Source organism: Scaptodrosophila lebanonensis, unplaced genomic scaffold, assembly GCF_003285725.1.
Source record: "Scaptodrosophila lebanonensis strain 11010-0011.00,11010-0021.00 unplaced genomic scaffold, SlebRS2 tig00000085-arrow-pilon, whole genome shotgun sequence".
Taxonomy (NCBI): Eukaryota; Metazoa; Arthropoda; class Insecta; order Diptera; family Drosophilidae; genus Scaptodrosophila; species Scaptodrosophila lebanonensis.
In genome coordinates, this window is record NW_022060564.1 from 3,639,160 (window position 1) to 3,651,244 (window position 12,085).

A 12,085-nucleotide genomic window follows, 5' to 3' on the forward strand; every position below is an offset into this window, starting at 1 on the left:
AAATCAACAACTGGAGCAACAATAATGCAGACTTTTTATGGCTGTCATTGTCGTTTCTGGATGGGGGATTGTGGGGCATGGGCATCTGCCCCACTGCTCGCTGTCTGGTCCTTGTGATTGCGGTTAAGTGCTTTGACGCCTATGTCCTTCGAAATATACAAACAAAGCGTTTGGCGTTGCTTATCCTTTGTCATTTCCGTTTGGCAAAATATAAACGCAAAGAAAAAATGCCAATTTCGTGGTCGACTATGAGGTGCTCTCTGCTAGCCCAAACCCAAATCAAGGACTCTGTTGCCAGGAAGAGCAAGAGCGGCTGAAAAAGTTATCACTTCCAAGAGAAAATTCGCCAGGAGTTAGAGCTTCAAATTGATGGAAGGAAAGATTTGAAGGATTTATTCATTTATGATTATGATTCTTGAATAGCTGAAGTGAAAATTCATTTAAAATTATATCTAATTTTATTAAAGTTCATAAAAACATTACTAAATGGAATGCTGAAGATGGCGCAGAACCTCGGCTTTTAAGATCTCTCAGCTCTGAGTTTGCTTGACTTTGCCACTTTCTTTGCTTTTAATTTGTGTTTTGGATAGGAGTAACAAAATATTAAGAAAGTCAAACTTGTTTTAAACGGTATTAAAAATTGCATTCATTTAGAAAAAGAACAACATTTATTTATTCTAAAATAAAAGCTTAACATTTAAGCAAACATTGTCTTAATAAGCTTATCCTGAATATAATATTATTCTATTTTATACAAGTATTTATTTAAAAATCTCAGAATGTGTGAATAAATTCCCATAAACCCAATGATCTGATATTTGCTTTGCAGCGTATTGTAAGGTTTCAAATTTTTTGTGTCTAAAAAAAAGCTTTAAATTAAAATACAAATGGTCTTCAAATGCCCAATGTTTTTCCTAAACATAGGAGATTTTCTATTTCATACAAATATTTATGGAAAAATATTTGCAAAATCTCAGCATTTATGAATTAAATTTCCGTAAACACAATTATCTTCGATTTTCTTATAAAGGAAAAGCAAAGAAATTTGAAGAATCCACTCATTTCTCCATTAAAGGTGCTTCCAATTTAATTTCAAAGAATTGTTGAAATAAAATCAAAAAATTGAAACCGAATTAGAATTATTGTGACTATTAATCACAATATATTTTTCCGAAATATTATTGTTTTCTATTTGAAATAATTTGAAAAATTTATTGCTAAAGGAAGAATACAAGTATAACTTGTTGATTCGCTTCCATGCCACATTTGGCAGCATCCACACACACATGCACTCCTTATGGTTAGGGTATGATAGTATTCAAGAAAGCTGGGTCAGTACTCATTATTTATTTACTTCTTTATTGGGTGTGGGCTTATTCTGCAGCTCTCTTGTTTACACAAACTTATGACTTTATTGCTTTCTCAGTGCAGGATATCTATATTAATAAAGTTATCTACTATATTGCTCAAAATTTGAAATTATCGAGATTATGCATGATTTTAATTCAATAGCCCTCAACAACCAGCACGAACATTCTACTGGCATTTGCAGAGGTAAATAATGCGGCTAAGCTGCCAAATAAATGATAACTCATTAATTGGTAACTTCAATGGGCTTTGTTGGACGAAGGTAGGTGAAGCATTGCTGGCTTTTGATTTCCGATAATAAATTATTTGATATATTGTTGGAGACCACAAGCCATCAGCATTTAAGCCCAGAACTGTTAATTACAATTCATGGTCGGATTGCATTTGCATTGGCTCGATTTGATTGAAATGTTTGCGGCAGACTAAGCCGCACACAGATGCAATAGAAAGAGCAACAACACTAGCGTCAATGGTAATGATGAGGGCTTGATGCAAATTCATATTCAAGCGATTTTGATTTATGGTTTTGCAAATCTCTATTGCTGTTTCCTTTTTTCGTGCGATAGCTCAACAATAGTTCTAATTGAAGGAATGTGTTTCTTTTATCGAAAGTGCGAATAGATCGCAATTATTATGGCATCTTAGAATTTTTAAGTAAATTGTACGGCTTTAGAAGCTTTTTTAACTCATGAAGTTGTTTTCATACCAGAATAAAAGCTTTAATTCGACCTCTTAATACTCAGCTTTAGATATTTAGTTTAACAGTTAAGCCACTTATTTGTTATATCGTGCTTTATATAAGCATAATTTTTAAAAGATATTCGAAGATATTCTCCCAAAATTTCTTTTAAAGACAGCTTAAATGACAGCTTTCAGCTTGACAGATTTTCGAAATTATTCGCCCAAGACTGTTTTTTTAAATGACAGCTTAAATAGCTGCAAAAATAGAAAAAATCAAGACTTTCTTGAACTTCCTTGATATGAAAAATCCCAACTTAATAAAAATAAAGAGAGGTGTCTACTTTGCTTGCTGTCAGTAGTGAGTTTGTTTCTTTGATAGGAACAGAATACTTCTTTGTCCTGTAGACCGTTCAATATTTTGATTCAATCGGAAATGTCTATCTTTCAATCAGTCAACCAAGCAATAAATTGAAACAAATATCAATACATAAATTGATTTATCAAGCTCCCATCTTGCAGTGCAATTTCTAAAAATAGTTGCAACGATTGTAATTTGGTTCTAAATGCTGATTTAATTCTCGTAACTTGCCTTAAATTATTGCCGAATTAATGGACTTTTAAGCACAAGTTGGTCAGTTTTAAATGCTAATAGTGCCTCATTTTTCCACCACTTAGGTTCCTGGCCAAGTGCGATTCGACTTACCAACATTCTACCATGTGTCTTCCACTTGCGCGCATCACGAGCAACGTTTAATGAACTGTACAAGTAGAAATTATATTTTCCGCACAAATTCAGATGCAGACACGCACACACACACACATACACACCCATACAAACACAGAAATACAGAAATACCCAGATACAGTTTAATTTTTGCTTGTCAAGCTTAATTTGCGCTTCAATGCATTGCTTGTCTCTCAGAATATTCGTTATTTGTTTATATGTGGGGTTTTTTTTTTCTTGTCAGGGTGTACGAGTATGTGTTGTGCTTGCATGCACGAATGATAGACCGACGGATAAACGGACAGACGAACGGACGGGCAGACAGCTATGCGAATGCTGCAGGAATGAGCGACGCAAACAAATCAACCTTACGTCGTACAATCCCCCGAAATGCTCTTCTCATCAAGTAGCCGCCCAGTCAGCAGTTCTGCTTCTAACACTATGGAGCACATATTGATGTTTTTTTCTAAAGGATGCTAACTAAGACCAGTTGTTCTTGTTTCCGCCAATGTCTGTGCAAGCTATCTCTCATATCGATATCAGAAAATTGTAAACATTTTGGCTGGGCACGTACTAAACTGCTAAGGCTCTGAAAAGTACCTAAGTACCTAATTAATTAATTAGTAGTCGAGAATTATATTAGAAGGCGAAAAAAATATAGGAAATTACAATGGCTAGGCTTGTACAGAACTGGCAAGTCTCTAAAAGGTGCTTAGAAATAAACATTGGAGGAATAAATTAAAGAGAGTGAAAAAGTATATTTTAAAAAAGTTTAAACAAAAATTAACAAATTAAAATTGATTTTATTTCAATTTAATTGACATTTCGTATTAAATGGCGTTAAAAAATGCGAAATTCTTTTTGAATTAAAAACGAATTGAATAACGGCAGCAACTTTAAATGTTTTTTTAATTACCTTTTTTAAAAACTAACTCTCTCATTACTCTCTTCTGGATGCTGACAATAATTATTGCTACCTAATTCAAGAATTTAGTGCTGTTTGTTTACCAAATTTGTCATTAAAATAGTTGTGTCTGAATTAATTGCAAACCCAACTAAATAATAATATAAAATGCGGTTTCCAATTCAACAGCAAAATCCATAGCATACTTTTATGCGCAACAGCTTCCTACGAATACTTGAACTCAGCAAAGACAATTTTGTATTATAAATTAACAGAGAACGCTTCATAATGTGCTTTGAGAATAATTTAAGTAAGTTTTGAGCCGAATCGTTCCTTTTGATTCGCCAATATTCGACTTGAATGTCGCAGCTAATGCTGAAGCTGAATGGCTACCAATTTTAAATTTATATGTAAATTACTAAATATGAAGACTAATTGAGAACTTTGCAGGCAAACAGTCAAAGGTATGATGTTGCTTTGTATCTTCGACATTTGATAGAAGAGAACACTTCAAAAGGAATATACTTTCCCTTTTCAAATTTGCAAAAATATTTATTTGCTCCTCACTCCCATAGAGAAATAATAAATATTCATTTCAGCAACGAATCACATGCGCCTGTATCTGAGCATAAATATATCTTAAGGACATATAATGTGCTGGATAGTGTTATGGCTCGTACTAGTTCATATCCTTATGCTGATACTCTTGCTATTGCTGTTTCGTCCGCTGCATGTGTGCAAATGTAGAGAAGAGAGAATAACTGATTGAGATTTCATTAATTTTATCAAAATTGATGAGTTCACTAGAGTTGCTGATATATTTTTAGACCAAGAAGGCCGTACTCGAATACTCGTATACTTGCGGTGAATGTAAAATGCAGAGTTGACAAATACTCGGCGTATACTTGATGTGCCACTAATGTCGAAAAATAAAATAACAATGGCAGCCACAGTCAAGCCAGTGCAGTGAATAAATGCCGCTAATGCGCATTGATTTTCACATCCACTTCCTTCATTGTTCTTGTTGTTATTGTTGTTGCTGGTGCTGCTATTTCTGTTGATGTAGTTGTTGCTGCTGCTGCTTTTTCCTTTACTGTTCGTTTGGCAGCTCTGGTTTTCATCTAATGGCAGGCAGCGGATGTGGTTAAAAGCATTTGCCGGCTACCTTTTTCATACGCCATTAAATTTGCATTTGCTGCTGACTGGCGCAATTGGCCATAGAAGGTTACCACATTACCTGAAATTACGTTGGAATGAGGCGGCGAGCGCGGAAAAACAGAACACAGTGCCTCGTACACACCGAAAAAAAGTTAATAGAGTTGGCACAGGCACAAACATATAACTAATATATAAGCTATATGTAAAACAAAGCCGATATTTCACAAGTAGATTGACAAATGCTTTCAGTTTTTGCCAGCTCTTATAGCTGTCTTATGTGATATAAAAACAAGGCTCTTGATTGAAGTTTATCAGCAAATATTGCTTGCAATCATTAATTTCTTGATTAAGTTGCAGAACAACACTTTTGTTGCTCCGTTTTATTTCTATTCGATCGAATTTTCACTAAATATTGTAATCACTCATCTTAATGGACAGCTACACCTTTTAAAAAACAAAGTATTTTTGCATTTAAATAAAAAGTAAATACATAAATAACAATCAAATACTTGTATGTATACATAGTATAATAAAAGAAATGTATTCCATGCAAAAATCAGAAAAGCTGGCAGGCACAGCTTTGTTTTCTTTTCTAAAATGAATCTTTAAATTATGCAACATTATTCTATATTTATTGCAGAAATTGCTTAAATTGTTTGCTATTTAGACAGGGAGTGTGTTAAAAATATCAAAATATAAATACATACTCGTATGTGTTGCAGTTAAAATAATTTAGATTAAGTCAAGCTGAGCATTTTATCGATCTTCATCAGCAGCTGCTCCCAAAATGTCGCCGGCTCCGGCTGCTGGCCATAGCTGAGAAAGATGATGAATATGGCCACAATTCCAAATATATAAATAAAGGTCATGGGAGTGTTGATGAAGAACTCGCGTATCGATTCCGAGCTGGTTCTATTTAGCCGCCCACCTCGTCCGCCCACGGATCTGTCCTTCTTGTGCCTTCGATAAGGGCCCACAGCGAATAGATCCTCAATTTGTTCGCGACGCCTCACCTCGTTGCGCAGCTGATGAACGTGCTCGTAGAGCTCAAGTGTACAGTTGACCAGATCGCGCGTGACATTATCATCTCTGGTGACACCCACATCGTACAGAGGTATAGACCGCAGATCTTTGGGGGTCGGATACATGAAGTCGCTGGTTTGCAGCATAAATCGACGCTCGCGCTTCGGGGCTGGCACAATGCATGCGCGCTTAGGTGAGGGTAGATGCTCATTAGTGGTTCGAGAGTAGTGCAGTTCTTTGGAGGAACTTTCGATGGACTTCCGGCTTTCCAAAAACGGGTTGCGACTAACCTTTACTGGCACCACAGCAGCCACTTGTTGGGCCTGTTCGGTATGCTGGGTGTTCTCCATCTGCTGTAGAGCGTAATCCACATATTCGCTGAGATCATCAAGCTGTACTTTTGTGTCCTTTCTGTCCTGATTCGAGCGCTTCTCAAAGTCCGTTCTTGCAGTGTAGGAAATGGCAAAGTTTTCAGAAATTAGCGTTTCATGCTTTTTCGGGCGACTACTCATACGCATTTCTTTCTGACGCTTCTGCTTCTGCGTGTTCTTACTGCCCCCAAGTGCTTGAGACATGGGCGGCGATAGTTTCTTGGGGCTATAGTTTATCTCTTGTTTATTGATGGGCCGTACAAACTGATTATTAAACAATTTGCTCAACTTTTCATGTTTTGCGGGAGTGCGTGGTGTTGGAACATCCACTTTTTCATTTGGCTTTTTGTTCTCGCTCTCATCTGACTCCGAAGCTTCTCCCACATCCGTTGTTGTATTTTTGTTTATCTGTGCTAGCAGAATATCCATAACCCCCTTGGCAGTGTCAACCCCACTTTGCATCTCAAGTACCTGATACACATCGGCGGCGTTTACGAGCTCGAAAGGTGGTTGAGTTACAGGCGTGGGTTTTACCAATACCCGCAGCCGTCCCTGATCGGAATGCGAAGAGCGAGAAGCTAGCGTTGTTTTAGACGATATATTAGATACTATATCTAAAACAGCAGCATTGGACTGAGCTGGATTTGTCAAACGAGGGGTCAAGGCGTCTAGAGCTTCAGATTGTGCCTCCAACTGAGGTGGTCGAATCGAATTCGTCAAGTCGTCTAATTCTTCAGATTGTCTCTCCAACTGACTTGGTCGAATCGAAATCGTCTCTGCCGATAATGACTTCTTATTGTCCAGCTCCTGCTCCTGCGGTCTACAGTTCAACCATTCACGATCACCCAGTTTTTCTGGAAATTTGCCAAATTTGTGGAAAAAGTGTGTTAAGAATAAAGAGGGGAAACTAAAAAAAACTGAAACAATATTCTTCGTTAACAATTTTTTTTGAAATGTGAAATTTGGTGCAAAGGGTAGAAGGAAAGCCAACTCCTAATAAAAGGAATTTTAAAAACTAATGCACTGTTTTGAAACCGATTAATGAATTAAATTAGCAATCAGGCTGGTAATAGTTTTATTTGTGATTTTTGAAGTACTTGAATAAAATGTTTTTCTTTTGAACGAATTTTTTAAATTTGTAAAGAATTTCAAAGAATTTTTAAATATGTAATTCAATTTTTTAAACAACTTAGCCGATGCTACAAAGCTGGCGCTATTATAGACGATCTATTAAATTCAATTATTTTTTTAATTTAAAAAAAAAATCGAGAAGAATTGGAAAATAATAGAAGTAGAAAATATGAGAAAAGTACTCGGGGCCTACACCGTTTATTTTCCTATGCTTTCTTTTTGAAGAAAATAATAAGAAAATATGAATTAGGAAACATTTCGTATAAATTAACCAATATTTACATCTATTCCGAGTTGATATTTATGAAGAAAAGTTTATCAGATTACATACAATTTGAATGCAAATAAAGAAAAAATGAATAGATATAGAAAAAAGTCGAAAATATTAAAAAGACCTGTGGATGGACACAAAACAATAATATTTTTTACTAAAAAGTTTGCCATCATTACGACCCTGATGGGATTATAATTGTAACTCCAAGGAGTATTTCAATTACCTTTACAAATAGAAGCATAAACCAACAACTAAAACAGCTCTGTTACCAATCTAATCTGGCAGAATTGTATATAGCTATTAAGAAGGCGAAATTTGAACTAAGGAATTGATCAGTACTTGTATCTCATTTGTAGAAATTGAATAAAAACGAGAATTTAAAGTTCATCCAACCAATCAACAATTTTAAAAGGATTCGTTGTGTGCAAAGTTAATAAATTAAATAAAACACATTACTATAAATTCCTGTCAACTGAAAAGTAACTGAAAAAGAATAGTCTCTCAATAAACATTCTCAATAAACATTGTTGTTAAATATTATTTTCTTTTTTAAATACTCACCAGTTGCTGTTGCGGGGCTCGTTTTTGTGGTTGCACCTTGCACTTGCGTTAGGTCTTGTATGGGTGTCCATTTGCGAAGAGGACGTCGCTCTGGTATTTTGGAAGCCTGCGGAATCGGTGGACGACCCACTAGTGTTGGTGCCTTCAGAATTGATGGACGACCTGCGAGTTTCGGGGGTCGCTTGGGCACTGGAGGTGGAATGCGTTTCGCTACTTTCTCCATTGGCTGCTGCTGTTCTTTCTGTTCTTGCTGCTGTTGGTTAAAAACTGCCTGCGGCTTTTGAAAATTAACTTTCGTCTTTTCTTCGCCTTGTTTCTCTTTCTCTAAATATGAAGTCACAATTGTCTTAAACGGCTGTTGTCGCTGCTCTCTCAGTTTTGTCTGTTTGTTTACAACTCCTGTTACTCTTCTCACCTTCGTCTCGCTAGTATTGGCCAGCATTTTTGATTCCTTTGCCATGGGCTCTAATGTCCCATCGAGACGCTCAAAAACGGGATTGAAAAAGTTTTTTATGTCCATGCCTAATTGCTCTATATATTTGTTTTCCACTCCAATTATCTCGCCCGGTGCCTTTATCCAAGTGGTGTGATCCTCTTCGCATACTTCATAGGAGGGCGTCTTCCGCTTCTGTGTTATCCCCATAAGTGAAGACTTACGGGCCAGTCCATAGTTATTGACCTTGCACTTGGCCGGGGCAGCTGGACGATTCAAACGGATTTTTGTCGCTTCATTATCCACACGGTTCCCATTTCGCAAGCGATTCTTAAAGCAACAAATTCATTTCCGTCTATTGTAAGACTTTTCGAATGCAGAACTTACCATGCTCAAGTGTTATAAATGCGTTTCTCACTTATACGTCTTTCAATATAAACTGATTTTATTGATTATTCCAGTTCAAGGCAATCTTTTCAATGCTTGCTTTTAACAGCATGAAATATTTTTGAAGCACAAACGTATTATTTCGGGAGAAATACACTTTTGTTTTGTTTTATTTATCTGTCGGTACATTAAATTATAATTATTAAAATATATTTTAACATTTTATATATATTAAAATAAAAAAATTAAAATGAATAATCTAAGCTTAAAAGATAAAAAAGATGATGCAAAGAGTTTTCTTTGTTAAGTCTTTGTTTGTTTGGAAGAGTATAAGAAGAAAAAGCTATATCAAGAAAGTATTTGAATTATAATGTTGACATTTGATTTCAGAAACTGGTTTCAGCCCGGTTCTAAAATAATCCATTATTCTTTCAAAATGTCTTCCAACTCTAGTTACAGACAGTACCAAAAAGCTTCATTCAAAGTTCTTCAAAGGTACACTCCTTTCCACTTGAATAGGATACTCTCTAGACTATTTTTGCAATTTGTATAGCTCTAAAGCAAATTGATGAAGGACACTCAATTAGTTTGATCGTTATCCCCATTTACACTCTGTCTTAAGACAATAAATTAAACAAAATTTCAGTTAGCTATAATTAATATTAACAGACACAAAGAGTTTCCAGTGAAACTTTCTATTATATTTTACTTATTTTCAATGTGAGGTTGAGATATAACTCATTTGGTTAACTAGTTTTTAGCCGGATGATCGAGAATGTGCATTCTTTCAAGTCTACTTACGGCTAGTCTATTATCTATTATATTTTAGATTTAGGGCTAGGTTATTTTCGTGGTTTTGAAGTTAGTTCAAGTAAGTAGGACATTTTTTGATCTTTGTTAAACCCATTAATGCCAGTTGTTAATATAGAAAAGAATAAAATATCTTGCGCAGCAACTGAAAAAAATTGTGATCTTTGTGTTAGCATGCATTTGAAAAATCGGCAATTTCAATGGGTCTTTCTTATATTCTAGATATTATTTAAGTTTCAAATTCTACTTTCCGCTATATACTATAGTAAATCAGTTGGGAGACTCATTTAATTCACCAACCATCAGCCCAACCCTTATTTTCTGAAGTCAAATAGAAATTGTGGAGTAAGTATCCGCAAAATGCCGTTGGCGCCATTTGAAAAATTGGCACATGAATCATTCATGAAATGCAAATCGCAAATCGAAAATCTTTACAGCAAACACACAAAAGGCCAGCGACGACAAAAGCGCTAAACAATGCAAAATGTTAAATAATTATTTGAAACAGTGGAAACACAACAACAATAGCAATTGAAACAACGCAATGTTTACTGTTTACTTTTTCGTAAATTTATTGCCCAAAACACCTGCCCTTTCAATCCCTTCCAAAGCTCCAAAGAGTATGCATTAAAAAAATGTTATGTACATTGGAAAGGTCAAAGGGGGGGAGGGGGCTTGGTTCGATTTGGGTTTATGTGTGTAAACACACGCACACACAAACAATGGACCAGCAGACCAACGGACCAGCAGCTCTCATAATAATAGTAGTTAATATGTAAACTGCCAAATCGTGGGTATTAAATTAAATAACACCTTTGGCAAATACAACAAGCTATGCGCACAAACAAACAAATGAACGCGTTTGCCTTTTGGCCATGGACTGTGGTCGAAGAATGAGTGTGGGTGGTGTGCGTGTATTCGTGCGTGTATTCGTGTGTGTATGAGTGTGTTTGTGTGTGCGTGTTGGGCCTGAAGCTCTGCAACCGAAAGTGGCTTTAAATTTTCGCAGGTACAGTAAACGGGCCACAACGAACTGAAGCTCTGCTCCGGCCATTATGTTCTAACGGGCATTTTGTTTACTTCAAAGCAATTAAAAGCAAACCAGAAACAGCAATGGCCGGCAGACTTGGCAGGCAGCAGCAGCAGAAGCAGCATACGAGCACTATTCTCGGATAGTCGTCGTATGGCATCAAAAGCAACTTCATCATATTTGAGAGGAGAGCTTGTTGTATTTGCTTAGTTTTGTAAACTCCTGCAGTTCCCATTCACATATTAGAGATGAGAGCTGGTGCGAATAGCATTTGAGAGAGAACTTTAGATCATTTTAGCGGAGGCCGCAAAGTATTCTATGTTCAAGGTGCTTTCAAATAAAATATTAGGTCTTTCGAAGGCAAGTGTTGTAGAGAAGTGTGCTAGGCCCTGAACAATTATTTTCAATCCTAACATTTCAATTCCATTAGACTACTTGTATTATTGAATGGATTTTACGATTTCCACAAGATTTTTTAATGGAATTTCATGAATTAGTTGTAAACGCCGGAGAGATTTTAAAACAAAATTTGTCAAAAAAAAAATATTTGTATTAAAAAAATAATAACAGAAAAAAGATTTAATCGTCAGACATGAAAATTCTCAATAAGAATACTTCTAGTAATTCAAATACTTATTCATATTTATATTACAAATAATAGAGTTAATATAGCGAATATTTTTTTATCCAGTGGCTATACATATTTACAATTTCTTAATAAGATCATTTATAGGAATAATAAATAATAAAGCTTTTAAGATTATATAATATAAATACATAATTAGCAAAGTATAGAAATTTCAAGTGAAGATTTCATCCAAAAATGTTTTTACTGACTACTTTAGATTCATTCTTGTTAAATCAAACTTTATTAATTTCCGAGAGTCGCTTTAATCATTTTTTAAAGCAAATTTCGTATTCCAAAAACTAAGCAGAACAATAGCAGCATTATATTTACTTAGTTATTTATTTATAAACCTATCCTAGCATTACAAGTATTATATTTATTTAGTTATTTATTTATAAACTTACAAGTAATAGATTACTTTTAAGTTCAATTTAATTCAGTTTACGATAATTACAAATTTGATTTAGTTTAACATGACGTTGATCATTAAAATTACGAATTTCTTTATATATGTATATGTTTTAAAGCAAACCATTCAAAAAGCAATGCATATGAAAAGTACAACTAGGCATCACATTTATTTTAAAAAACATAGAAGAAAC

The 12,085-nt window shown here is 35.1% G+C and overlaps 1 protein-coding gene across 1 annotated transcript; it reads right to left on the minus strand.

Annotated features, from left to right (window-relative positions):
- Positions 1-5,439: 5,439 nt before the first annotated feature.
- On the minus strand, positions 5,440-9,068 carry LOC115626417 (inner centromere protein A). Its single transcript, XM_030521785.1, has 3 exons — positions 9,016-9,068; positions 8,196-8,958; positions 5,440-7,083 (listed from the first exon to the last, which is right to left on the minus strand). The coding sequence occupies exons 1-3, from the start codon at positions 9,016-9,018 to the stop codon at positions 5,573-5,575; spliced, it is 2,277 nt and encodes a 758-aa protein (XP_030377645.1). The 5' UTR covers positions 9,019-9,068; the 3' UTR covers positions 5,440-5,572.
- Between the last annotated feature and the right edge of the window lie 3,017 nt (positions 9,069-12,085).